Source organism: Kogia breviceps, chromosome 19 (genome assembly GCF_026419965.1).
Source record: "Kogia breviceps isolate mKogBre1 chromosome 19, mKogBre1 haplotype 1, whole genome shotgun sequence".
NCBI classification, from domain to species: domain Eukaryota; kingdom Metazoa; phylum Chordata; class Mammalia; order Artiodactyla; family Physeteridae; genus Kogia; species Kogia breviceps.
In genome coordinates, this window is record NC_081328.1 from 10,409,377 (window position 1) to 10,435,880 (window position 26,504).

General features: G+C 54.4%; 2 protein-coding genes across 6 annotated transcripts in view; one reads left to right on the plus strand and one right to left on the minus strand.

The window, feature by feature from the left end:
* XAF1 (XIAP associated factor 1) overlaps positions 1 to 26,504 on the plus strand; it is an 80,769-nt gene that overhangs the window by 24,376 nt on the left and 29,889 nt on the right. The window lies entirely within an intron of this gene.
* On the minus strand, positions 1,263 to 25,427 carry SLC13A5 (solute carrier family 13 member 5). Of its 2 annotated transcripts, XM_059046848.2 has the most exons (12): positions 25,162 to 25,427; positions 21,238 to 21,366; positions 20,819 to 20,955; positions 18,348 to 18,535; positions 17,177 to 17,342; positions 15,531 to 15,653; positions 12,063 to 12,278; positions 11,118 to 11,218; positions 9,936 to 10,054; positions 7,853 to 8,014; positions 4,698 to 4,835; positions 1,263 to 3,528 (listed from the first exon to the last, which is right to left on the minus strand). In XM_059046848.2, exons 1-12 carry the CDS (start codon positions 25,261 to 25,263, stop codon positions 3,403 to 3,405), a joined length of 1,707 nt encoding a protein of 568 aa, XP_058902831.1. In that variant the 5' UTR covers positions 25,264 to 25,427; the 3' UTR covers positions 1,263 to 3,402. The 2 variants fall into 2 exon arrangements, with proteins under 2 accessions (XP_058902831.1, XP_058902832.1); XM_059046849.2 differs by lacking the exon at positions 4,698 to 4,835 and having other exon boundaries at positions 2,026 to 3,528; positions 25,162 to 25,263.

Consider the following 26,504-nt stretch of genomic DNA (forward strand, 5'->3'; position numbering starts at 1 on the left):
AAGGGTCTTGGGTAGAAGCTCTTTACAAAATGTAAGAGGCAAAATATCAATGGGGAAAAGGTCTCAGAGGGCTTTTGGCAAATGGCTAAGACCCAGATGGGAGCAGGGAGTGGACCATGTAATAGACTTTAAGCCAAGACATCATGGGGATGTGGCAGGGGCTGCATCTGGCCCAAGCAGACGAAGGGTCAGTGGGGTAAGGGTCTTCATGACTCTGGGAAAAGGCCCTTACAGATGCTCTAGTCCAGCCCCTTCCTGATGGAAACTGAGGCCCAGAGAGTGGACTGACTTTTTCAGTAGCCGACGTCAGGACTGAGCTTGGTCCATGACTCAGACTCTAGCCTCCCAATCCAGTGGTTCTCCTGGAAGTGGAGGCAGAGGTGAAGCCCTTGACCAAACACATACTCTCTTCCTACCTAGGAATGTGTTTCTACTGAATTCCATGGAAAGGGAGCCACTCAAGTAGCCTGGAGTGAGGGCAGCCCTCTGAAAGGGTCATAATAGCAGACCCTGGTTCATCACCTACCCAGCAGCTCCCCCTTTTCTTCCCCTGCCGGAAGCCATATTTTGTAGTAGGTGAAAACCTCTTGATTTCAGGAAACATAGGCCAATTTCCCAAGCCCAAGAAATGAGTCCTAATTGGTCTCATGGTATTCCAATTCCCCTTTGTCAGTGATTGGCCTAAGGGTGGGCATATGATCTAGTTCTGGCCAACAAGACATAAAGGGAAGATTGTAGGGCCTTCTGAGAGAGCTTTTGCTTTTCTAATAAAAGGGAAAGATGCAGTAGGCGCCATCATGCCCCCATCTCGCACACCTTCCTTGCTGCCTTCAATGCAGATGTGTATGTAGTATGAGGGCCAAGCATGACAGTAAAGGCATAGCACCCTTAAGGTAGCAGAGTGGATGATCAAACCCAAGTCTTTGGTGGCCCGAGTGAGCTGCTGGACCAGTGCCAGCAACCGTCTACCTCCAGACTTCTTGTTACGTAGACATTAAATGCCCTTATGATTTAAGCCGCTGTTAGCTAGGTTTTCTCCTACTTGCTGCCGAAAGCAATCCTGATCGGCACTGGCCATAAATGTTAGTGCAACTCCAGCCAACTTCAAGAGACGCTGTTTAGAAACAGCCTTTGGTCAGCCTCCTCAACCTTGGGATCTGTTCTCCTGAACCCCCGCCCAGCTTTCTTGTCATTCCTCAACCAGATGGAATCCCCCCACCCTTCCACCCACACCACCACATCCTCCCCCATCAGCCTGGCCATTCCTACTCATCCTTCATTGCCCACATTGGATGACCTTCACTGACCTTGGTCACTACCACCAGGCATACGTCTAATTGAAAACACTGATCAGTCATTTATTTACCAATCACAGTTGTGGTGGCCTGCTGTGGATTAGCCATAGGGCCAGCACTGGACCCAGCAGGCAGTGCAAGTCCTTGGGAGCCCTCACTGGTGGGGCAGACACATCAACAGCAGCAGTGTAGGGAGTAGTGATAGAGGGGTGGGTCGGTTTCATCTTGGCAGGGGAGCAGGTAGCCATGTCCATACTGCTCTCTCCAACCAAAGGCTTTATTTCTCTGGGCAAAGACCAGCCCTGTCTGTTCCAGGACTGACCTAAGCCCATCTCCGAGGAGGCAGCAGAAAGGGCTCTTGTGAATGATCCCTGAGCAGGCAGGGCCTTGGGGTAGACGTGCTCTTGGCCACCCACCTTTCCCTACCGTCCCTATAAGGCCAAGGCCCTTAATGGCTAGAGGAAGCAGCAGTGGACATGGCAGCGGAAGATCCAGATTGGAACCTTAGCCACCACTAACTTGATGTGTGACTTTGGACATGACGTGGCTTCTCTGAGCCCCAGTATTAATGAAAGACAGAGAAGGTTAATAATGCCTGCCTATCTCGCAGGCTGCTGCAAAGACTGAATGAGATAACTGTCCGATGCACCAGGGCCGGGGAGTCCTGGCACACTGGAGGCGGGCAGTAAGTGTTCATTCATCCACCTGCCTGCCCACCCCCACCCCACACACAGCAGAAAGCCAGAGACAGTGCCATGCACCTTCCATGGGGGACAGACCGGGCACTCAGACATCATCCCACCCAAGGAACCAGGTGGTGTATGCTTGGTCCTCGGGTGGGGCATTGGGGTTCCTTGGGTTCCCAGACTTTCTCCCGCTCTGAAAAATACCATCAACGGAGCTGCACAAAAAGGAAAGAAAATTGGGCTGGTGGGTAGGAGGATAGGACTCTCTCATGTGTCTCTCACAGGTTGTTCTGAGAGTTCCCCGGCCCCTCTGGAGCCTTTGTCCAGCAACTTCAGGTAGATTCACTCATGGGCAGGGGCTGTCTGCTCAGGGACCGCCAGGCACTGCGTGTTCTCAGCGATGCTCTGTCAGCAGCAGGCTAGACGGCCAAGACCAGTCAGCAGAGGGAGGCTTTCCCCAGAGGTGCTCAAACTCTGGTGTGACAGATAAACCCTGAAGGAACCCTGCTTTTGGCAGTTAACAGGTATTCCCTCTGGGTCTGCAGGTGAGGGAGGACCTAGACCTCTGCCTGTGGCCCCAAAGGAGGTCATCACTGCCCACACTTGGAGTGTGACCTCAGCTGTCGTGGGGCAGGAAAAGCATCTCCCAGAAGAGCCAAACTGACCTGCCTGGGAGAAAAGGGGCGGATTCCAGCAAATGTTGGCCAGACAACAGAGGGGCCTAGGAGCTGAAGGAGGTGCCCCGCAGAGCTGGGAAGGGGGTCCAAACTGTCAGTTCAAATGGAGCAGTGAACTGTCAGTGGGGTGCTGCAGGTGGTGTCGTCCGGAAGTTATTGACTCAAATTCCTCATCCTTTGGTGGTGGCACCGTACTCCTGGTGGTCCCAGGAGGCTCTGATTCCCACTCGCTCCAGCAGTGGAAAGCTGCCCAGGACCAGACATTTTGTCCCCGGGCTGGATTGTCCCTTCCGAGTGACAGGAGGGATCTGAGGCAGCCCAAGGTAAGCTGGTAGAGACACAGGCTCTGGAAGGTTGTTTTCTCACCTCCAGAGCTGGAATCTGATTGCCATGTAGATGACGAGAGAACACCAGAGCCTGGCCATGGGGCCAGCTCGAGGCTTAGTGGGGGTGGGACCCTGCCCGTCCCAGAGATGATGGCAGGCCCCCAGGAAAGATGGATGCCAGCAGCCTTATGGGAGGCTCCCTTCACTTCCGAGCCTGCCCTCCAGACACCCGTCCCCAGCTGAGACCCCAGGTGTGGAGGAAGAGGTGGCCCGTTGGCTGGGGCTCCGTGGGGTGTGGGCATGATGGGGTCACCTTGGGGCATGAACCCCAAAGCTCTGCTACAAGTTGTACTGGAAGGTTCGGGTGTCCTCAGGAGGGCAGGGGCCTTGGGCGTGGTCTTGTGGCTCTTCCTAAGTCTCAATGTGCTGTCACATTAGCCCAGTCAGGGAAACTGTCCAAGTCAAATATGACCCGTCCCCAGGTGTTGACAGCCAAAAATACACAGGTGATTCCAATGACGTTCATTATTAGTCCTGTTTTCATCTGGAAAAAAACAGGGTCAAAGTCAGCACCCTCGGGTCTGCCAGCCTGTCAGAACAAAGGTGAATGGGCCTTGGGAACCAGCACTCTGGGAGAATGGAACAAAGGCTGTTTGCTGGGCCTCCCGTCCCCAGGCCCGGCCCTGTGCTCACCCCACCCCCCAGGCAGAGCAACTTCGTGTCCAGTAAGAATCACCACTGCTAAAGCAGCCTGGGAAACAGGCAGGACAGGTGGGCTCTTCAGGCTCATTGAGACGTTTGGCAAACTGGGCCTCAGGGAGGCGAGGGAGTTACTGGAGGGGCCCGGGTCTAACTCCAGGTCCAGCGCTCACCCCAGCGCCTTCACCGTCCCACAGGCACGTGCTGGCCTTTCTAGGGCCTGCTCTGCGTTCTTTGGGTGCTCACTAACCATTGCGTTCAAACCCCGTGGCAGATTTTTCACTGGGGATTGGAATTGAGTTTGCAATTCCTGGCTTCTGGGACCCACCCTCTGTGTGAGAATGCTCCATGGAGTCCCAAAGATACCCAGCGGAGGCTCTGAGTTAACTAACACCTGATTGGGCCGAGGGAGGGACCCGCCTTCCTGGCCTCCCCTGTTTGCCCACTTGCCTCTCCCCATTCCGGAGCTGCAGAGCTGCCCTCCTCCCGCCGGAGGCTGGGATAAAGCCAAAGCAGAACTGAAGAGTTCCTCCTTCGGCAGCATTTGTTTCCAAGGCAGCATCTGCTCCCAGGGTCTCTCCCCCTGCCTGCCTCCATGTCTGTAGACACCTCTGTCAATCTCTTTGGCTGTCATTAACATCTCCCCTCACCTCAGCCTTGCCCCTCCTGACTGTCCTCACGGGTCCTTACTAGATTGTGAAGTCCATCTTGTCCATGTGGGACTCCCACCCTCACCCCTTCCAAGTACTCAGTGAAGGCTCCCCTGGTGGCTGCTCGGGCACTTCCAGGTGGGAGATTCTGTAACCCACCTCTCAGCTGTGGGAGACAGAACAGTCTAAGAAATAAGAGATCATGTCAAAAAAGAAGAAAAAAGCTGCATATAAATACAAATAATGAGTTAGGTCTGGACATTTGGTCCCAAACTGTTTGACACCACAGGTCATTAATAAATGGGGAATCCCTCATGACAAAAGCATCATAGCTGATAGGAGTGAATAAAAGCGGCTGCGTTACCATGTCTGAAACCTTGAGGTGTCCATAGGAAAACACGATGGCATTAGGTGGGGTGGCCACGGGCAACATGAAGGCAAAGGATGAAGTCAGGGTACAGGGGATCATGATGTACAGCGGGTTGAGGCCAATGGAACGTGACTGGGGAGAAACACAGCACTACAACGTCACAGATGCAGAAAACAAAAGCTCCTGGGCACCGTCACTCGGCAAAGCTTTTCCCTAATGTACTGTGTACATTCCCACCTCTGTGCCTTTGTCCTGCTGGCTCCTCTGCCTTTGCCCCAGCTGGATGGCAACTTGCTGGACCCTGAAGGCTGAACTTACCAGGAAGCCTTTCTGAGCCCCTCAATTCACTCAACAGTTACTTCTTGGGCACCCCTGCAGCCCATGTGGGCACGTGTCTGTCTGTCCTGACACAGAGAGCGCCTAGAGGGCAGGGACCACATCTCTCAGCGATGTGTGGGCCTCTGAATGTATGTGTTTTTATACACATTTGGGATCATTTTGTGTATGGAATTTGGTATCCATCTGTTGAAAGCTTAAAATTCAGCCACATCTAGCACAGAGTAGACAGATGCTCATAAATATTGGTTGAATGAATGACTGATATAATAATTTGTAATGTCTGTCAATATCAAAATTAATAAACTGTCATGCAGATCTACTTGCACATGAGAGCAGACACATATGCGGAGATGTTCAGTGCGATATTGTAACAGCAAAACACACAGGAAACAGACTCAATGGCCATCAATAGCAGGACGGTCAAATAAAATACATATATACAAACAATGGAATCGTTTGCAGCTGAAAAGAAGAATTGAGTAGGTTTTATGTGCTAACAATGGAAGGATCTCCAATATATATGATTAGATTTAATAAGGTGCAGAACAGGACCATGGAATAATGCCGTTTGTTTAAAAGGAGAGTGTGTGTGTCTGTGTGTGCATGTGTAATACGTCCAGAAAGATACCTAAGAAATTAATAACAGGAGTTGTCTCTAGGGAGGAAGCTAGAGCGAAAGGGTCTGTATACTCTTTGGTATTACTAGACATTTTCTGGCTATGTGTATGTATCACATTTTCAGCTTTGAAAAATTATGTGTTCCCATTTTATGAAATACCCTTCGGGACTGTGATTTTTTTTAAAATAGCTTGATAGTATTACATTGTATGAATATACGATAACTTATTTCACCAGTCCTGTGCTATTATGGAAGTATTTTTATAACAAATAATTCTTTGATGTGCATCTTTATAATATAAGCTTGTAGGCATCTCTGATGATTTTCCTAAGACAGATTCCTGGACATAAAATTCCCAGAGTCCGGTGTAATCTCTTAGCAGTAGGGTTTTTTTTAAGTCCTTGTCGTTTTATTTTCACAAACCTTATATTTTAAACCTTTCTATGCACAAAATATAAATATGTACATAATATTTTTTTACCAATGGCCTCCAATTTTCTTTATTTTCACCACTATCAGGAAAGTATTTTAGCATATACTTTTAATATAGGGGTTTTTATTATAATATATATACATGTATCACTGTATTGATATATTCTAAACCATAGGAAAAAATAATTTTTTTTTTTTTTTTTTGGAAAAAAAAAAATTCCCAGAGTCGAAGGGTATGAGTGGCTTTCAGGTTATGGTTCTCATGGGTAAACAGGTCTCTGAAAAGGCTGCGCCGGTTACACTCCCTCTAGGAGTAACTGAGAGGAACCAGTCTGCTTCCTGGTTTCCCCATGGTGTATGCGCCCCATGTGCCTCTGTGACCCAGCTGGGGGGTCACCACCTTCCCCTTGCCTGCAGCTGGGTGCTGAGGCAGGAGTGTGAGGTCTGTGTGGAATCTAACTCGGGGCTTCGGATTCTAGAAAAGCTTGTTTTCGAAGGGCCTGGCCGCCCTCTCAGGTGAGGACCCCCATTTGACTAGTGTCTGGAGGTGACAAAGCCAGGCCTCTGCTAGGGGAAGGAGTCCTCACTACAGCCCGGCCAGCAGCAGAAGACGTTCCTCGGCATCTTTTCGCCCTGGGCGGCCTGCTTAGGGGAGGGGGAGATGGGCCGCCTTGCTCCTTCTAACACTTCCATCTTCTCTTGGAATAAGAGGAGAAAATCACTTGGGTTTGCTTTTTATACACGTCGACACCCTGGCAACTGAATGAAAATTTGCCAACTTCAATCCTGTGTTGAAGCCTTTGTAAGTCTGTCCTCCCCACTCCAGAATGACAGCCCCAGCCTCTCCCCGGCTCGTTTTGCATCTGTAGAGGGTTTTCATAGTCCTCATCCTACTTGACCCTCAGCCCAAGAGTAGGGGAAAGAACTCGAGGGACGGGTTTGAGGATCCCACAACTTGAACTCAGGTCTTCTGACTCCGAACCTAGGGCTTTTTCTGTACCACCTTGAGGTTGGTACTGCCAAGTGATGAGTGACAAAAGGAAATGGAAGAGAAGGTCACAGTCGAGCTTCCTATAAGCTCTGCTTTCCTCTCAGTCCCAATTCAAAAACATGCTTGCCCACGGAACACAACTCTTTAGCCTGGCACTCAGCATCCCCATCCACCGCTACCCACAGCCTCTCTGGGCTCAGTGCCCACTGATCCCCAATCCCTGAGCTTGCCAAGCAAGGTTTCTGGGAGTTTTCAGTCATGCACTCCATTTCCTTTATGTGGGCTACTGCATCTTCCCAGAACGTCCTCTCCCGGGACTCCCACCATTCCCAGGCTCCATTTCCCCCAAGATCTCTTCCTGGTGGGTTCCAGCCAATGGTGTCCCCCTGTGCTACAGGCCTCCTGCTCACCTGTGCTATATTCTGAGAGACCCTCTATCATTCCCCCATGGCATCCTTGGTGTAAGCCCTGTCTCCCCAGCTTGAGAAATAATCTATTACATTTATAAATAAATTTAGGGCACCTGGTTGTTGCTTAGCACTTTTGGTCAGCGTGGAGGATACAAAGAAGAAGCAGCGAAGCATTGAGCGCAGGCCCAGGGCCATCAAGGGCACACAAGTCTGTGTTAGAGCAGGGCTCAGGACCCAGGTCTCCAGAGCCTGGCCAGGCTTGGGCCCCTGATGTCACTGCCTCTCTAGGGACCTAGGATATGGTCAGCTTCCTATGAAATGATGACTAAGGTTCATCACCCCCAGCACGGTTACTTACCATGGAGGCAAAGATGGGCAGGAACAGGGTGGTGGTAGCCACATTGCTTGTGCATTCAGTGAGCACAGCAATGAGTGTGGACAAGATCAAGGTGATGGCTGCTGGGGACACAGCATGCAAGGGCTCCATCTGCTTCCCCATCCATTCTGACAGCCCCGAGGCCTGGGAAATACAGGGAGGGCGGTCACCACAGGGCTCGTGGCTCGCAGTTCCTCCGGAGCCTGGAGGGACCTTCATCTGCCTCCAAAGAGCCCAGCCCATCCTTCCCTTCTGATTCTCCCTCTCTGCATACATACCATAGGTGATCTTATCCATACCCACGATTTCAATCTCCGTCCTCACTCTGCTGTCTCCTAAATCCTCGTTTCCAGCCCAGCTGGTCTGCTGTCTGGATTTCCACCCAGATATCCCATGAGCGTGCCGGGCCCAACATGCCCCAACCTGAATTCATCTTCTGCACCCCCTGGGCTCCCCAGCCCAGTGACTAGACTCACCCCGTGTCCAACCTAGAAGGCTAGGGGGTCATCCGGGGGTCTCTGTCCCCCTTATTTCTTATGCCCAGTCACCATGTCACCCAAAACATCTCATGTCCATCATCTCCTCTCTGTCTCCCCCAGTTCTTAAAGCTCAAGAGAGTGATTTGAGCCAGAAATTGGGAATTTAGATTTGGGGCTTTAGGCTAAGAATAGATTGTCCAGGGAGAGAATGAAACGTGAACAAAGAAGAAGCCAAGGACAGAACCTTCAGGAACACTCATATTTAAGGGAGAACAGAGGAAAAATCAACCAAGGAGCCAGGGCAGGAATAGTCAGAGTTAGAAGTAGACAGGAGAAAATGATGTCTTGGGGACCAAAGGAGGAAGGAGTTTCAAGAAAGAGACAGTGGTCCATGGAGTCCAGTGTTCTGAGCCTGTGTTAGATGAAGGCTATGGAGCATCTACTGGGTCTTCCCCAACCCCTGTCTGGCCTAGGCCTCCACTTCAGACGTCCAAGAGATTTTTCCCAAGTGCCGATCTGACCAAGTTACTCTCTGGCCTCAACCCTTGAGAGGGTTGTACCCACCACCTTCAGAATAAGGTCCACACTCCCTATCTTGACCCTCAGTGAAGTGGCTTCTGTGAGCCTCACCAGCCTTATCGTTTGCTGTTCCTCAGCTGGATACAACACGCTGATTTCTTTACTCATGTGTCACTTCTTTCTGAAATGCTCTTCCAAACATGCCCCCCTCTCTAGGCTGTGAAATCCTCAAGAACAGGGACCATATATCAATCTCCTCTGTAATTCCTGTGCCTGACCTAACACAGACATAATAGGAAGGTTTGATGATGAATGAATGAGTGAATGAGAGATGGAGAGGTGACTAAATGGATGGATCTGTTTATCAAAATAATAGTTGTGTACCCACTATGTGCCAGGCTCTGTCCTAGATGCTGAGGAAACAGCAATAATAAGATAGACCAAGTCTATGTATTACGTTCTATTCCTGGGTAGATGGATGAACGGATGGACAGAGGAGAGCAGCACCAAGCATCCCTCCCTCTGGCTCATTTCTTCCCTATCAGGGAAGGGGAGAGGTAAGAAAGTTGCATTTTGGGGTGTTTTCCCCCAAAAGCTCTTCCTCTCCTCATATGTCGCTACATACCTAGCTAGAGAAAAAAAATTTTTAATGGCAACCATATCAACAAAGTTCAGGAGGAAGAGGAACCAAAGGTAATGGTGAAAATATTCACAAAGACTTGAAAGAAAGATCTGCCTAGAATAAATCAAAGCAGAGATTGTTATTACCAAACCCCACAGGAGACCTCCCAGCATCCCCCATCTCTTTTGGCTAACCAGGGTCACTCATTCACTCATTTCTGAAATCACTCAGAGAGTACTTTCTCTATTCCAGGCACTATTCATGGTGCAGGGTACCTAGATGACAAGGCAGAGGCCCTGTCTTCAAGAAGTGAACAGTTACATGGAGAAGACAGACACAGAAATACACAGGCACAGGCCTGGGGTGCCGAGAAGGAGGGGTGCAGCAGTTCTCAGCTGGCCTCTTGGTGAAGGAAGGGGCCCTAGGCAGCCCACAGTGAAGTTACCTCGCATCCTTTAGCCAGAGCAAAGCCACCTCCCAGGAGCAGCACGATGCCCCAGGGTACTTTCTCCTGGGCCACCTTCCAGTTCAGCAGCGGAGGCGGATAAAATGGTGTTATCCTTTCTGAGAAGAGATGATAAAAACACACACACATACGTTGGGAACTCCCTGGCAGGCCAGTGGTTAGGACTCGGTGCTTTCACTGCTGAGGGCCCAGGTTCAATCCCTGGTTGGGGAACTAAGATCCCACAAGCCACGTAGTGCGGCCAGGACAAAAAACAAAAAAACAAAAAAAAAACCCATACATAACCCAGAGCAGCATCAGCAAGCAAAAGAGATAAAACAGATCTAATGCAGGGGAATAAAAGCCTGCAAGGACAATGAGTGCCGTCTCATATCTGTAAATTAGCTAAAATTTACAGTAATCACTACAACACCCACTGCTGGTAAAGACATGATATGGTAAAGCTATTATACACTCCTGTTAGTGTTATAAATTGGTGCAATCTTTTGAAAGACAATTTACCATACATTTGAAAAGCCTTGAAGACATATATACTCTTTTACCCCAGCTGCAGTCACTGCTAGAAATTTATCCTAAAGAAGAAACACCCTCAAAGAAAAAGCTATATTCACGAAAACATTAATTTATAATAATGAAGAATTCAAAGCAGCCAGAATGCTCCATGACGGGAATGGTTACAGCCCCCGATACAATATAATGCCATTATTAGAGAAAATAAATTTGAAGACTCTGGCAATAGCAGGAAATGTTTCTAGCGTAACCAGAAGCAAAAACATGAAAACAAAAACCAATAAAGAAACAGGATTGAAATTATGTGTGTTTTGATTCTAGCCATATAATATATATGCATATTAACAAAGACTGGGAGGGAGAGAGAAACCCCCAAAATACTGATGGCATTACGGGAAATGTGAAATCTCTTTCTGTTCCTGTTGTAAAATAAATAAGATTTCAAATGTTTAAAAAGCAAAAGAGGAGATTTTGCACTAAACAATATGCAGAGAAGGCTTGGAAAATACGCTGTGCCCGGACTTTGTAGTCTAGCCAGTCCTTTCCAACAGGGTGAGATGTTCTCCCTCCCGGGCCCAGGGAACACCGTGGAGATCCTGTGCTGCCGGGGCCCCAACCCTGATGAATGCGAGGCCAGGACAGGAGCCTTACCTTCCTCAGTCTGGCTGCAGAAGTTGAACTTGGGCTTCTGCGAAGGCACAATGAATAGCAAGATGGCCACAAAGATGGCCACCGTGGCATCGGAGGCATACCTGGGCAGGGAAGAGCACGTGGGGTTAGCCCATCTTGGCTACACTGACAGTCATGCAGCAAGCCTGCTCTGTGTCTGAATGCTCCCCCGTGAGGAAACAGGCTCCTCTGAGTAAGAAAACTGGAACCCCAAAGGCCAAGATCAGGAGGGGTGAGGTAGATTGAATCCTGGCTGGAAACCAAGACTCCCACGTTCTTGGCCTAGCTCTGCCACCAACTTTGAGTGACTCTGAGCGGCTCACTTCCCTCTCTGTTGGTGTTGCTCCATAGGTGAACTTCATGAGCTCTTCTCAACCAGATTCTCTGGGATTCTGGGTTCACCAGGGCGACCACAAGGACTTTGGGGCTACCCCAAGCAGACCTTCAAAATGGAATAAGCAGAAACAGGCAGCAATCTCCCTGTCCACGTCTTCTACCCTTTCTAGGATATGCATGTTTCTCAACCTTTCTTCTATTCTGACCACATAACATCTTAGCCAGGAGAGAAACTTCATATCCCCCCTTTTGCCAAGTCTCTGTCTAAAGAAGCTTCTGGACCCCAGGATGTGTGTCTTCAGGGGGACTCGCCCGGATCTGAAGAAATATGAGAAAGGAAAGATGGCAGAACAGAGACTTGGAAACCAGAGCACTGAGAGCCCCAGTCCTAGCCCAACCGACCTCTCTCTATCACAGCCTGGCTACCCTGCCAGCCTGTTGGGGCAAGAGGGGCCACAAGAACACATCTGTGAGCTTGTCAGGAAGACTGGTGAGACAAAAATGAGTCCAGAAACCAACAGAGTGCTCCAGAACTGGACGGCAGGAAAGGAGGAGAACCATGCAGGGGGCGCTGTGGGAGGAACCACTTACTTTGTCTTCCCCTCCACCCAGGCGATTGACAGCCAGCCGGGCATGAAGCCGGGGTCCCGGGAGAACCACAGGCCGACCAGCAGGAAGAAGCAGAGAAGGACGTTGACCTCAGCGAAGGAGAGGGGCCCCAGCTTCCTGTACTCCGCCCACAGCACCTCGTGGGCAGCCTTCTCCTCACTCTTCTTCTCCAGCCCGCAGCCCCAGGACTCTTTAATACTAGAGAATGCAAAGACAAGAGGACGGCGGGGCGTGTGGGTCGACTCAGGGCTGGTTGAATGGAAGCGTGCACTGGGCAGCAGAACATGATAGAAAGCCACACAGGGCTGCCTGTCACACGGGGGCCCTGAGCGAGTCCCTTCCCACTCCCCATTTCTGTCATCTGCCTACCCTACCTCACAGGACATAGTGGGGCAAAGTCTCTGTTTTATGCGCCCGGCATATGCCCCCAGGGTGCCCCCAGAAGAAGGCTGAGATGGCACAGGTGGGGTGTCAGTGACAGTGGAGGTGGAAGAGAGGATGGCCAGGAGGGTGGGAGGCTGAGCAAAACAGGGAGCAGGGGCTGGACGGAGCACAGGAAGCAGAAAGAAGCAGAACCGAGGCCACTGCTGGCAAGCGGGGCCTGGCAGGTGCCAGTCGCCTAGAGACCGGTGGCTGCCGACATCTGGGGGTGGCCGTGAGAAATCCGGAACCGGCTCAAGGTGGGGCTGAGGCTCCTTCACGTGCTCCGTCTTCCTCCTTCCACTGTGGCCTGGGGCTGCCTTTGATGGTGCCAGGATGCCAGTCCCCATCAGCAGGTGGCTCAAGAGGACACAAGGAACAAGGGCAGGTCCCGGCAGACCGGGTCAGGCAGGAACAGGGTGGGTACTTGCATTGCAAGGAGCTGACATGTAGGATTAAGGACCCAGAAGACTCTGGGGCTCGTAGTAGCTGTGGCTAAGGCAGGAGGGAAGCCAGCCAGGTCCTGCTCTTGGATGGGCTCCCTAGGAACCAGTGCCCATTGGCCAACACGCCTGCCCAGGGCACCCTGCAGGACTTCCCTGGGGAGTGGTGGCAGGAGGGGGCAGGAAGGAGGAGGGGCCTCGGAGGAGTTACAGAGGGTACCTAGCCTTGGGGAGGGGCTGACGGGCCACTGGCACACAGGATGCCAACCCCGAGGGATCCGCTGAGGATTCCAGTCACACGTTCCAGCCCCCGTCAGCCTGAAGGTGGGGGGCAAGGCCAAGAGGATTATCCCTAGAGAGGCTTCCCTTGTAGGGGTCCTTCCTGGGACCCTAAAACAGACTTCCTAGGAGCACAGGGGTTAATGGAATACGTGCTGAGGTGCCGAATGCTGAAGCCAGGGCTGGACGGGAACCACCCTTGAGAGGGTGAGGGCCATGCAGGGCATGGGGCACAGCTAGAGCAGGGACTCAAGGAGGCTGGGACACAGCTTCCCGCGGTGCTCAGGGGTTAGGAAAGGAAGTGGCAGTGATGGGGACTCAGGTCTGCACAGCCTGCCAAGATCTCCGTTCTGGACAAGGGGTTAGGACATTTGTCCTCACCCGCCAGGGACACCCTCCAGATCATCCAGCATGGGGATGGCTCTGCTGGCGTGGGAGCTGGCCTCTTTGTCCTCGCCCCCTTGGCATAAGAGAGTCTGTGTCCCACCCACTACCGATCCGCTGCCACCTGTCGTTCTTGAGACTCGGGGGCTGGACCAGAGGCTTCAGGCTTCCAGGATAAGAGGTGACTTTGGTAGCTGCCCAGCCCATGTCTGATGCTGGAGACACATCCCGACACCACACTGGCTGCAGACTCTGGGGGCTGCATCATATATGCAGTTGTCCAGTGCTGGCCCCCTGCAGTGGTGCCCCCCGGCCTTCAGGTCCCTCTTACACTAAACGGTTTCACATTCTTCTTTGGGTTAATCCGTCTGGTGACCGCTGGGCTGGCACGAGATACAGGCAAATGGATCCAGCTTTCCTGTGGGGGCCCCGGGAGCTGGGTGGGTGCATGATGAACTGGGTCAATGCGCTGCAGGAGGCAAAGGGACCCCGAGCCCCGGGCAGGGGTCCAGAAGAACCGTCATCCCTAACTCAGGGCTTAGCCTGGTGAGGAAACTTGGGTATAAGCCAGCAGGAATATCCCAAGAGTCCTGGGTGGTCTTGGGAGGGTCTGTGGCTCCCTTGGCTGGATGTGGCCTAGGAAGCTGCCCATAAATCAGGAAGATACAGTTTTTCTGAATTAGGCTGGAGGGAACGACCCTGACGTTGCTTTCCACGACCAGCCAGATGAGGGATTCAAACTGTGCAGCCAAGCACCCGTAGGAGCAGCTTCCCTTTCCCATGGGGGCCCGGACACCGGGCAGGGTGGGGTGTGCGACAGATGCCTACAGCTACCATTATGTCGTCATTATGGCTGCTTTGATTATGGACAGAGATTTTTTTACTGGCAGTTTTCAAAACAGTTCCTCCTTCAGGAGAAAACTTAACCAAAGTGCCCCTTTTTCCCATTAACTCACAGGTCTTCATGGGCGCCTTTACCCTTCAGCTCTGAGATCTCTTGGCCACATAGGCCTCTGTTTTTGGTTGGGCTCAAGCGCCATGTGAATTAAGGCCCAGAGCACATGGCTCACAACTAGGTACTTTATACTCCAGTGTGAGAGGGTCACCTTCACGCCATAGATAAGTTTGTGCATTTAAAAATGACAACAACATTTTGAGGTATTTGTCAGCCACACGTCATGGTTTCTGTCCAAAGTCTGGCCGCTGTCAAGGTTGACTCTTGGTCATCTGTGTGCTGGGAACTGGAAGGTAAACTTTGCAGAAGCTGTGCGCTGCTGGGAACAGAGTAAGCATGCAGTAGATCTGGGTCTGGACTGATTTGGATATTATCAGGAGGTCTGCCGTGACCTGGCCTGACAGACACTGGCAGCCAAGTGGAAGTCTGTCCAGCAGTGTTGACTGGCACCAAGAACAAAGCTTCTTGTTAACTGCTTTGACAACGGTACACCTGCTCTTTCTCCCTGGGCTGGGAGCTGGCCAGGTGTAGGGGGCAGAGAGGACTTAGCGCAGGCCACAGAGGAGCTCAGGTCGGGGGTGGGGATGGCACTGGAGCGTGACTACAGGGGCCAAGGGGCGAGGCGTGGTGTGCCCAGGGAAGCCCGGAGCAGCGAGCAGGCAATCTGTCAGAATCAGAATGGGGGTGGGGGGAGTTGGGAAAGGTGTCTCTGAGGAAGGCGCATTTGAACTGGCCTTGAGGACTGAGGAGGTTGGAAGGTAGGAGGGCGGGAAGTGGCATTCCAGGAAGAGGGAACGGCCTGTGCAAAGGCACGGTGAGCAGCAGGGGTAGCGGGAACTGGAGGGCAAGCTAGCAGGAGATGGGGCTGGAGAGATGTTCCGGGCCAGACAGGAGGAACTCTAGATCTAGACTCCCCTACTGAGCCGAGGCATGGTCAGACCCTCTGTTCCACGAGCGCCTCAAACTTACTTGAATCTCATATAAATAAACCGGAGCCACAGCCAGGAGAGCAGCAGCATGAGCAGCATATTAGGGAAGGCAAATCCGAACCAAGAGGCGAAGTTCACGGTGTCTTTGCTGTCAGGAAACAACCTGAAGGGGAGAATACTGGTCCACATCTCTACCAGACACTGAGCTGCGCAGAGCGGGCGGGCCAGACCCTGCGGGCGGAGGCCGAGCAGCAGCCGGGCCCTGAGAGGTGGTCTGGAGCGGGGGCCTCCTCCTCCTGAAGCCCAGCCACCCACACCCATCACTCAGCATTCCCCCAGTCGAGCAGGGACCCCAGAGCACGGCCACACACAAGGCAAGCCTCAGGAGCGACCAACTGACCCTCCTGGAGGTCCACACCCCGCTGAGAAGCTCATGAAAGGCATGGCCCTTCAGTCCAGAAAAATACACCTTTGTACACACATAATTTGGCCAACAGCTCCAGGGGGTCCACAGATACCTCAGAACCTCACCCCGTGGGCTTCTGCAAGGGAAGGCCCCCCCTTAGGAAATCAAATCTCAAAAGCTTCCCAGGGTGGGACCAGAAGATGTTTCCTGGGGGCTGGAGGAGGGTCACTTCCGCCCCCACCCCCAGGCACTGCTCCCTTTAGCCCAAGGGTGTCAAACTAGCCACAGAGCTTTTCCCATTCAGCCCAGAGGAATTTCAGGGCGAACCAGAAGGCTATCATTACAGAAAACACTCGCAGGAGGCAAACAGTCTGCTCGTTCAATCTCAAGGTCTGCAGGCCCGCCCCTCCCGCCTCCCAGCTGCCCTCCCGACCCCTGTCCAGGGTGTTTGTCTGCACGGGATGGACGGGCCCCGCGCCGTACTCCTGCTCCTTCCCTCTGTGCCCGCTGCAATTTGTGCTTATCTCCGTTAACACATGTACACAACCCGCCGGAACTCTCTGGGTGTCTGCTACCCTCAGTTGCCCACGAGTGTCCCATGGGCAGGGCCCAGGTTCCTCTCACTTCTGTGACCCAAGCCCCACCCGGCACAAGACCAAGAACGGAACTTGGTCCTCAAAGCCTGGGTCCCCTTGTGGCCAAGGCTGGAACGTTCTAAACCACCCCATGGTCCACCTGGAGCCTCACAGGGGCACTCGTCCCCCTCAAGGGCAATTAGAGGGGCCATAGTGAAAGAGCCGGTGAGGCCCCAGGTGACCTAACGTCTAACCTTTCCGGGTGTCATAGGACCATCGCCATTAGCAACCGAGGTCGTGAGCCAGCTCTGAGGGGGGCATCTTTAGGGGCGTCTATTTTCTACAAGTTTTAGCCCAGGACCCCGCTCCTCAGATTACACTGTCAATTCCCATGACTAGCTCCACGTTCAATCCACATTCCCTGTCTGAGCGAGAATCCTGAGCCCAGGAAAGGAAGGCAGGACTTGTCCTGAGCAGAAAGCAACCCGGTCTGTGGACATCAGCTGCTACGCCGTGGGGTCCTGAGCGTGTGCAGGGAGGTTGGGCCACAGAGGCTGGTGGCGGCCCGTCCTCTCACCCCTTCCAGGCGGCCCCCACCCCCATCCAGGCTCCAGGGCCCAGCTGAAGAGGAGGGAGAGGTGGGTGGGCCCCTCCAGCCCCACCCCCCCACACTGTTGTCCCCAGAAGGCATGGTCAGCGACTCACTCTTGCATCTGGCCCAGGAGCACCACGTTGGGTCCCGTGCCGGTCAGGGTGGCGGTGCCTCCGATGCTGGCTGCGTAGCACACGCACAGGGTCATGGCCTTGCGTATGTTCTTCCTGTCGACCTCCCGCCGCCTCACGGAGGGACCTTCAAAATTCTCTTGGCTCCCTGTGGTGGGCACACTGCCGTGGGCACGCTGGGGACCACCTGCCCAGCCCCAGCTCCGGACCCTGCCGCTGACCTGAGCGCCCAGCTGTGCCAGCTCTGCCGGCTCACCGCCCAGGTTCTCCGTCCCCCGCCTCCAGCCCAGTGCTCTTAGCCGGCCCCACGTGCCCCCCCAGCTACGTCCCTCGGCAAGCCCCAGGCTCCTCAGTGCTCCGAGCAAAGTCAGCGGCTTCAGACACACTCCTTTCTTTCCCGCCTCCTTGCTCTTGCTCAAGCTGTTCCCTTCATCTGGAGGGAGGGGTCCAAATCCATCCCAGATGTCCTCTCCTCCTAGCAAGGCCTCTCCCTTCTCTGCGCTCCCTCAGTGTCTGGCTAATGGCAACCCTTGGCCTCCCCCAAGTCAAATGAACTATCCGAGGGGCCTCTTAACCCCACCCCACCGGGCTCCACAACACGAGTGTGTCTTCTTCATCTCTGCAGCCCCAGGACCTGGCCCAGGGTCTGGCAATCAGGCTATCAGCACAGGCCCTGAGTGGCCCCACGCCGGGCCCTGGGGATGGGGTAGCAAACAAGACAGAGAAAAACACAGGCACTCTCTGACTCGCCTGAGCTCGGCGCCTAGCAGGGAAGCAAAGGTGGGATGACCAACCCCAGTAGCTGCGGGAACAGAGTGCGGAGGGATTTGGCCTGTTCAGAGGAGGCCTCCCTGAGGGTGAGCAGGGGTAGAAGGGATTGAGGGGCATCCAGCAGGTGCTCAAAAGATACCCAAATGAATGATCAAATCAACACGTATCCATTTCTGTGATGGCGGGAACGGAGGGCAGGAACTTGCTGTCAGCTCTACTTTAGGATCTAACTTTTATGCACTAATCACATTCCTAAAACTTAGGAAAACAGCATCTTCTAAGTATTTCTCTATGTGCCCTCTAAAAGGAGGGCTCCAGGAAGCAGGGAGGTGGCTAAAGCTGTTGGCAACAGAGGGGAAGGCTGCCCTGGCCAGGGGCTCACCTGGCAGCTCGCCGGACTTGCCCTTGTCTGCCAGCTCCAGAGCCCCGAGGCTGGCCTCGGTGGCTGTGCTCATGGCCTCCATCTGCTGCAGCACGGCCTCCACAAGGGGCACCATCATGGCCGTGGTGGCCGTGTTGCTGATCCACATGGAGAGAAAGGCCGTGACGCCCATAAAGCCCAGCATCAGCCTGCAGAGGAGGGGCAGGAGGAAAGCCGGAGAATCCCCCACCCCACCTCTCACAACCCCTAGGGAGCAGCGGGGGGCCCGGTGCCCCCTGCAGGGATGCCAAGGGTCAGCGCCAAGGTGCTGAGGCCAAGTTTGGGTATCCAGCGGGGGATTGCAGTTTTAGTGCCTCCCTCCCTCCCTCCCTCCCCCCCCTCCCTCCCTTCCCTTCCTTCCTCTGCCTCTCTCCCACAAACATTACTGACATCTACTCTGCTGGCTGCCGGGTCACCAGGCGGCCTGAGCCTCAGTCGTGGTTCTAAGGCACTCACCATCTAGCAAGGGAAGCACCAGCATCCAGTTTGTGCGGACCCCTAATATGACTTAGGGGTGCGCTGGAGCAGCCCTATGTGCAGGCAAACCAAACCTCCCACTTCTATCTAGAAGATTCCCACCCACCCTGACCCCACTTCTCCCCTCATGAGTTCAGAAAGGCCGTGTGGAGTCAGCCTTCAGGGGTAGGATGGTCCGGGGAGGCCCTGGAGAAGTGGGACCTCCTTCATGGCTGATCCTCTGCCCCACCTCCATTCACACTCTTGGCCGCCCTCCACTCTGCAGCGGACCAGATCCCCAAACAGTATTCAGAGAACATTCCCTTTCTGTGCAACACCCCACCTTCCACCTCTGTGCCACCCGTGTCATCTGCCTAGAAAACTCCTCACGGCCTCTCAAAGCCTTCAGGCAGCATCCCTTCTCTGTCACCTCCTTCCCAGTGCACACCAGGTAGGGCTGACCACACCCTCCTCAGTCTTCTCTAGGACACTTCTCGCTGGCTGGACTTGAAACTGTTTCCATGTCTGCTCTCTCCTTAGCACGTGAGCAGGGAAGGTCTGGGTCCCGCACACCTGGCACCAGGCCAGGAGCGGAGGAGCTTGGGAGGGGCGGCTGGCTAAATGGAACTCAACCTCTTGGTGCCCATGCCCCTCTGCAGTCAGGCTCCTCCCCAGGGCCACTAATTTATTTGCCTGAAGAAGGGTCTCGGGACTGCACTGCACCGGGCTTTAGCTGGTATCCATGCAGGTAGACCTCATGGACCCTTTAGTACAAGGGCTGGGATCCAGGCTAGGATGAGGGTCAGGGTTCACATGAATGAGGCTTCAACATGACACTCCAAGGCACCAAGGGAGCCTCGACACTCAGGTCGTCCCCAGCACAGGCAGTGCCCTGGGCAGCTGGAAGCCAGGCTCGGAGGAGGAGCCAGGTGACAGGAAGGAGCAGAGAAGCGTGTGTGAACGTCCTGGATTTGGGAGCAAAAGTGCTCCAGCACACTCCAGAATGAGGCCCGCCCGCCGATGGAGAAAAGCCAACCACTCAGAGGATCCTAAAAACAGGAATTCTGAGGCCTCTGAGGCCTCCCATTTCTAGAAAATGCAATGGCTTCTGATTTGACCCTGTAAACCAATCAGTGGAGGGGCTCGGGTGACAGGTCGGAGAGTCACAAAGCCCTCACTCAAGGGAGCTGAGGCGCCAAGGGTGCTCGGGCGGGCCAGGGTCTCTGTGTGCTCAGAGCCCAGCATGGCCCTTGACATGAGGACGTAGCAGGAGGGATTTACTGTGAACTACCAACCTGCCTTCCCAGGGCTGGGCTGGGTCACGCCACCATTTAGGGAGCACGCTGCCTCAAAGACAAGGGGCATGCTGAGTTCCCAATTAGAGGGGGCGAGGCCCCATCAGACAGGCCCGGTCCAATCCCCATGTGACGTCAGCAAACCATTTAACCCCTCTCTGCCTGAGAACAGAACCTGCGTGACGGGAATAATCCCTGACCCTCAGAGGAGCGGTGAGAGTCAGATGAGGTGGTAAATAAGCCCCCGGTATCATGCCCGGGGCGCTGCGGGTGCTCAGTACACCCAGGTGATTCTGCTGTATCAACTCCACGGCTTGTTCGGAATGGCCTGTGACTGGGAGGGGAGATCTTGGAGAGGGGTGAGACGACTGAGTAATGGGGGAAAGGTGGGGTAAGCAGCAGCTTTGCAGACGGAACAGATGTGCCAGCTTTGGAGGGCTGACCTTTCTGCTTCCCCCTGAGCTGGGTAGTTGAGCCATCTCTTTCTTGCTTTCCCCACAAAGCCCCTAGGGGTATCAGGTGTGGCTTGATCCGGCCACCCAGGGGTCTGCCTGGCTGCCAAGCCCAGGTAAGGCCATGGCCAGTCCTTGCCTGTGGGTGATCTGGCCTGTGCCACACGCCCCTCCCTGGCCCTGGGGCCTACTGCAGAGCCCTGCGGTAAGAGAGAGAAGGGGTAATTACTGGGCAGGCTTGGCGCCCACCCAGAGGAGCGTGCGCAGGGCGATCCTCTTATGCAGGTTCCAGTGCTCCACGGCCACAGCCACAATGAGGCCACCCAGGAACAGCATGTTGGTGTCCTTCATGTACTGGATGCACACCTGCAGGATGGCATGGAGGCCCCATCAGGCCTGCCCCGTGACCCCACACTACTTGGGCTTGGGGTCACCCAAGTCCCCAGAGATAGGCAAGCAGAGCAGATGCCGACTTCAGGGCAGCTTGGAATGGGGATGGAGGGTCAAGGGTATGTCTCTATGCCAGAGAGAGCCCACAAACAGGGTATTATCTGGTTCCCCGGGTCCTAGGCAGCTCAGAGAAGGGCTCGGAGAAGCAGCCACTGGGAGAGAAGCAGGAAGCCGCCCGGATGCTCTGGGGCTGCTCACCTGTTTGGAGTCCAGAATCTTGAAGAGCGGGAAAAACAAGGCAGGCATGAGGGCAGTGACAGCCAGAGGTATGACTTCTGTGCACCAGTAAATCGCCATGAGGATGATGACATAGGCGCACCTGACAAACTGAAGAGACGGCACTGAGGCCTGGCGGGCTGCTGCCGCCCTGCCCCCCACCCCAGAACGCTCGGGACAGCAGGGAATGGACTGTCAAACCAGGGTGGCATGTCAGTGGGAACCCCTGCTTCCCTTTCCCCATCAGCACAGCCTTCCGGGTTCAGGACAGTGAGGAGGGCCCAGGACCGTCATCAAGAGATTCCTGCCCCCTGCCCCCCAGCCGTGCGGTCCTGGGCAGGTCTCTCACCTCTGCAAGCCTTGCATCCTCACATCTTCACAGGGAAGAAGAGGGGGGAAAGGAGGAGAAGGAGGAGGAGGAGGAGGAAGGGGAGGAAAAGGAGGAGGAGTGGAGTGCGGGGAAGGGGAGGAGGAGGAAGAAGGAAGAAAGAGGAAGAAGAGAGAAAAAAAGAAAATACTGTTTTTGATGACCCGCTCTAAAAATTAAATCATTTTACAAAGTAAGTGCAATTCTTAGGGAAGGCTCCCCAAAGCACATCCTCAAACTCCTGGTATCTCTATCTAATTTCCTTCTCAAAAGGCTGCTCCAACTTTCTCGGCTCCCAGAAATGTGTGTCGTAAACCAGCTCATTCAGAAAATGGCCAGCACTGAGGATTTTCAGGGTTGTTTTTTCTTATAATTGAGAAGATGGTCTTGGTGACTATTAGCCTTTCTAGTTACAAGGGTCTCGAGCTTTACTGTGCGTATTTAATCTTGTGTGAACTGCCTGTTCACACCCTTTAGCTACTTAGCTACTGGGATCTTGGCTTTGGAGTGAGTCAGACCTGGGTTTGGTTCAAGCTCGCAGCCCTGGCCCCTTACTCACTGTAGGACTTTAATTCTCCGTCTCGTCGCCTAATAAAATAGGGATAATAATGCCCACCTCCCTGGGTTGTTTTTTGTTTCATCAGCATTTTTACTATAATCATTATTAACCACCCAGGCTCTGCCTCTCGCTCATTCCAGCCCCCTCCACTTTAATCAGCCTGCAAAACCTATAGCTTCTACCCCCAAATCTTTCTCTTTCCCTTCTTCCTTCACCCTGTGGCCCTGCCTTTGCTCAGGCCACATCTGCTGCCTGCATCACTGCCGCTATCTTTATTTCATTTATTTTTTTGCTGTTTTATTCGCTGTAGTTTTTTTTTTTTTTTTTTGTAATTGCAGTACAGTTGATTTACAATATTGTGTTAATTTCAGGTGCACAGAACAGCTATCTTCTAATACGATCTTTCTACTTGCATCACTCCACACTGCTGCTCCCTCCTTCTCTCTTTACAAACCGGATCATATCACTCCCTTGTTTAAAAGCCTTCCTTTGCCTTCAGGACAAAAGCCAAATGCCTGAGCACGTCTTGGGAGACCCTCTGTGATGGAGCAGGCCCTGCGGGGCCCTCCAGCCACGTCTCCCATGCCCACTCCCACCCCGAGCTCCTGAGACCCCAGGGCACTGGTGGGGACTGAGACAGATGCCCGGCCTCCCACAGCTGCTCTCACACATGACACCGTTCCTTTGGCCTGGAGTGAGTGCTCGGGGCTCGGTTCACTGCTGCCCCCCATCTGGGTCTGTGTCCTTCCTCTTCTATGCACGCCCCCCCCACCCCCGCAGCAATTAGCACACTGGGTTGGCATTCTGTTTCACCCACCATTGAACACTGAACCGTGGAGTGAGCAGTGGAGGGCGGAATCCTGTCTCTGGGCATCCAGCACAGGCCTGAAACCCCGGGGACACTGCAAACGCTGATTAGAGAAACGAACCAGCAACAGCACGGGCTGTAACAACAGTGCTGGGAAAACGCACTACCTGCTCGCAATCACTGTTTATCACCACCGAGATGACACATGTTATACGCATGGAACATCACACAAAGGCTGAGACGTTCTTTGTCTGGACTGTGTTATCGGTGATAAAACTAAATCTTTCTTCAGCAGCCCATGAGAAGCCCAGGACACTTCCCTACTGTCTAATGCAGGGTTTCTCAGCCTCAGCACTACTGACATTTGGGGTTGGATGGTTCTGTGTTGGGGGGGCGGGGGCCTGTCTTGTGCATGGTAGGATGTTGGGCAGTATCTCTGGCCCCCACCCTCCTAGATGCCAGTGGCACTCTCTCCAGTTGTGACAACAAGAAATGTCTCCAAACTTTGTCAGATGTGCCTTTGTTGGGAAGGAGGGGAGAATCAATGCTGGTTGACGCCTCTGGGCTCAAGGCAGGATAGCAACGTGGTTAGAAGACCAGGCTTTGACGCCGGGCAGGCCTGATCAGTGTCCACTGTCTGCCATTGTGTGGCCTTCAGTTACGCCTTCTCTGGGCCTTGGTGTCAAGGGAGAGAGAGGTAGGAATGGTCCGCTGCGGGGGCGGGCAATAAGAGGGTGTGCTGTAGAGAATTTTAAAACGGTAATACTGGGCTTCCCCGGTGGCGCAGTGGTTGGGAGTCCGCCTGCCGATGCAGGGGACACGGGTTCGTGCCCCGGTCCGGGAAGATCCCACATGCCACGGAGCAGCTAAGCCCGTGCTCCACAACCACTGAGCCTGCGCTCTAGAGCCCACAGACCACAACTACTGAAGCCCGCGCGCCTAGAGCCCATGCTCCACAACAAGAGAAGCCACCGCAACGGGAAGGCTGCACACCGCAACGAAGAGTCGCCCCCGCTCGCCGTAACTAGAGAAAGCCCACGTGCAGCGACAAAGACCCAACGCAGCCAAAAATAAAATAAATTTTAAAATAATAATAATAAAATCACCAGGATGGGTGAAAGGTGGAAGTCCGGTTCTCTCAAAGATTGGCTTCCCGATACCCCAGTACAACCCCATTCCTCTAGGACTACCCTCAGAACATGCCCTAAAGAGCTCCTCTGTTTCCCAAACCTGCTTGGGCTCTGGGGAGGTGAGGTTTCTTGTCTGGGCTGAGAGTGAAAGGTGCAAAGAGGGAATGAGGAAGGAGCAGCCAGCAGCCACAAAAGCCTTCAAAGGGCTCGGGCCTCTGCCAAACAGGCCTCGCACTGCCCAGCAGGGCCTGGGCCAGGGCTCCCCGCACCGCCCCCCCCCCCGTGGCCAAGGCCATTCATTCTCCACTTCCCTCCCAAGGCCAGGGCTTGAGACACGGCTTCCCCGAGACCCCGCATCGTGCCACCCAAGGCGTGAGCTCCGGGACCGTGTCCTGCCTCCTGCCACCGCCACAGCGGGCAGTGAGTAAAAGGAGGCCAACCTGACCTGCCTTTCAGCTGGGAGCAACTTTCTGACTCAGCTGTGGCTGCCCAGGTTTCAGAGCTGGAAAGAAATGTGGATCATAGACAGGGAAACCGAGGCTCAAAGGAGGGCCAGAGAGGGACAAAGATAGCACTCAGGGTTCTCTTAGGTGATGAACTTTTCGTGTAGGTCCCCGACTGGCCTCGGAAGCCACCTACAGCTGGGAAGTCCCCATTCCCCAAGGGAAGAGACAGGAGAAAGAAGGGAAAGACAAGCCCCCAGGCTCCCTCTTGGTACAGGTGGCATTTGGGGGGCCTGGGGACCGGGTTATGCACTCTGGGGAGATTCTGAGCCTATAGAGGGGCTGTGTGGCCAAGATCGGTGCTAGCTTCTGGGTTTCTGTGCTTGCCAAAACAGTTCTTGCGCCCTGGGATCTGTGAACCCCAAGATCCATGCCTGTCAGACTTCTTTGCAGGCCACCTCCCATAGCACCCGGAGCTCCTGAGCGTCCGTGCCCCAGGGGAGCCGTGCGCTCCACCTAATGCTTCCGGGTTCGGTGCCCGCTGCTGGGCGGGCACCCGGCGCCCAGAATCCAAGGGGCTGCCCAGAGACGCAACTGACCTTGGCGGGCATCAGGATGATGAGTGGCAGCAGCAGAATCGGGGTGGCGAACAAAATCACGAAGGACTTGAACTTGGAGACATAGCTCAGTGCGGAGGCCATCGCGGAGAGGGAGTCTGGCAGGAGAGGCGAGAGAGGGGCAGCCAGTAGCTTCACGGGCTTAAGAAGGGGCCGCAGTCCGGGGGGTTGGAGGGGGCGGCGGCAACTCCGCCTCCCATGGTGGGGCCTCCCCGCGGCCCCGGGGCGGGGCCAATCCCGCGGGGTCGGTGGGACAAGCCTGCCCCCAACTCTGCCTCCGGGCGGAGGCGGGCGGCGCCCACGGACTCCAGCGCTTCGGGCGGGCCCTCCAGGAGTGCTCCGGGCCCTGGCACCTCCTGGCTCTCCGAGACTTTTCTGCGGTGCCCTAGACAGGCGCGCCCGCGGATGGCCAAGGGGGAGTGATCGGTCATTCAGTCCGCCGGCTTAGGCGTACGGCGCCCCCTCTGCATCCGCACCTGCCCTGCCTGGGCCCTACCGGGGTCCCAGGTGAAAGTCCCTAGCGGTTTCTGAGTCTTTCGGATCCGTCTCCCCAAGCTCTCCCTCCTTTTCACCTGGTTTCTCCTGCTCCTCCCACTCCCATCCCGTGGGGGGTCTCCCGCAGCGACCCACCGCGCGCCCCGCGCCGTCTGCTCCGCGGGCCTCCCCTCCCACCGTCACCCTTAGCTTCCCTGCAGTGTCCGCGCTGCTCTGGGCACAGGACTCGTCCCCAGCGCGCCCTCTCCCACCCAGCGCATCCCGGGCACTTTCCAGCGATCGCGGAGGAGGTGAGGCCACCGTCCTCCGCAGCCCAGCGTGCTTTCGCCCTCCAGCGGACACTGGCGCAGCCCGCCGACGTCCTGCTGGCACTGCGTGCGCAGAAGGCGGACTGAGCCCGCCTGACAGCGGCAGCTACTGCTATTCTACAGGGGAAACGAGGGTCCCGAGAGGAAGGGACTTAACCAAGGCTGACCTGAGAGGGTCGTTCATTCATTCACTCGGCCCACCTCCTGGGGACAAGTACTGAGCACCTATTCTGTGCTAAGCCCTGTTTTGTGCGCTGGAGGTACAAGGTTGCAGACACCACCACCCCTATCACTTTCTTCTTTCCTCCCTTCTCCTCCTCTGCCTGCCAGGCTCCTCATTCTGCAGCTTTCTTGGGTGGAGGCCTACCCCTGTTTGTGGTTTAACCACAGCCTGTTCCTTAGTGATTAGTATCCTCTGTCTTCAAACCAGCCCTGGTGCCAGAGTCCCAGATTCTCCATATTTCCAACTTTTTCCAGCCTGGATGTGCCTCGGGCCCTAAAACTCAACACATCCTAAATCAA

Excerpts from the sequence above, each read along its gene's own strand:
- SLC13A5 (XM_059046848.2), bottom strand. The coding sequence starts at position 25,263 with ATGGCCTCCGCACTGAGCTATGTCTCCAAGTTCAAGTCCTTCGTGATT. Across the intron at positions 18,536-20,818 it reads GTGGGCGCCAAGCCTGCCCA|GCTGATGCTGGGCTTTATGG; the intron begins GTAATTACCCCT and ends CCTCCTCTGCAG. Across the intron at positions 12,279-15,530 it reads TTTATTTATATGAGATTCAA|TATTAAAGAGTCCTGGGGCT; the intron begins GTAAGTTTGAGG and ends TGCATTCTCTAG.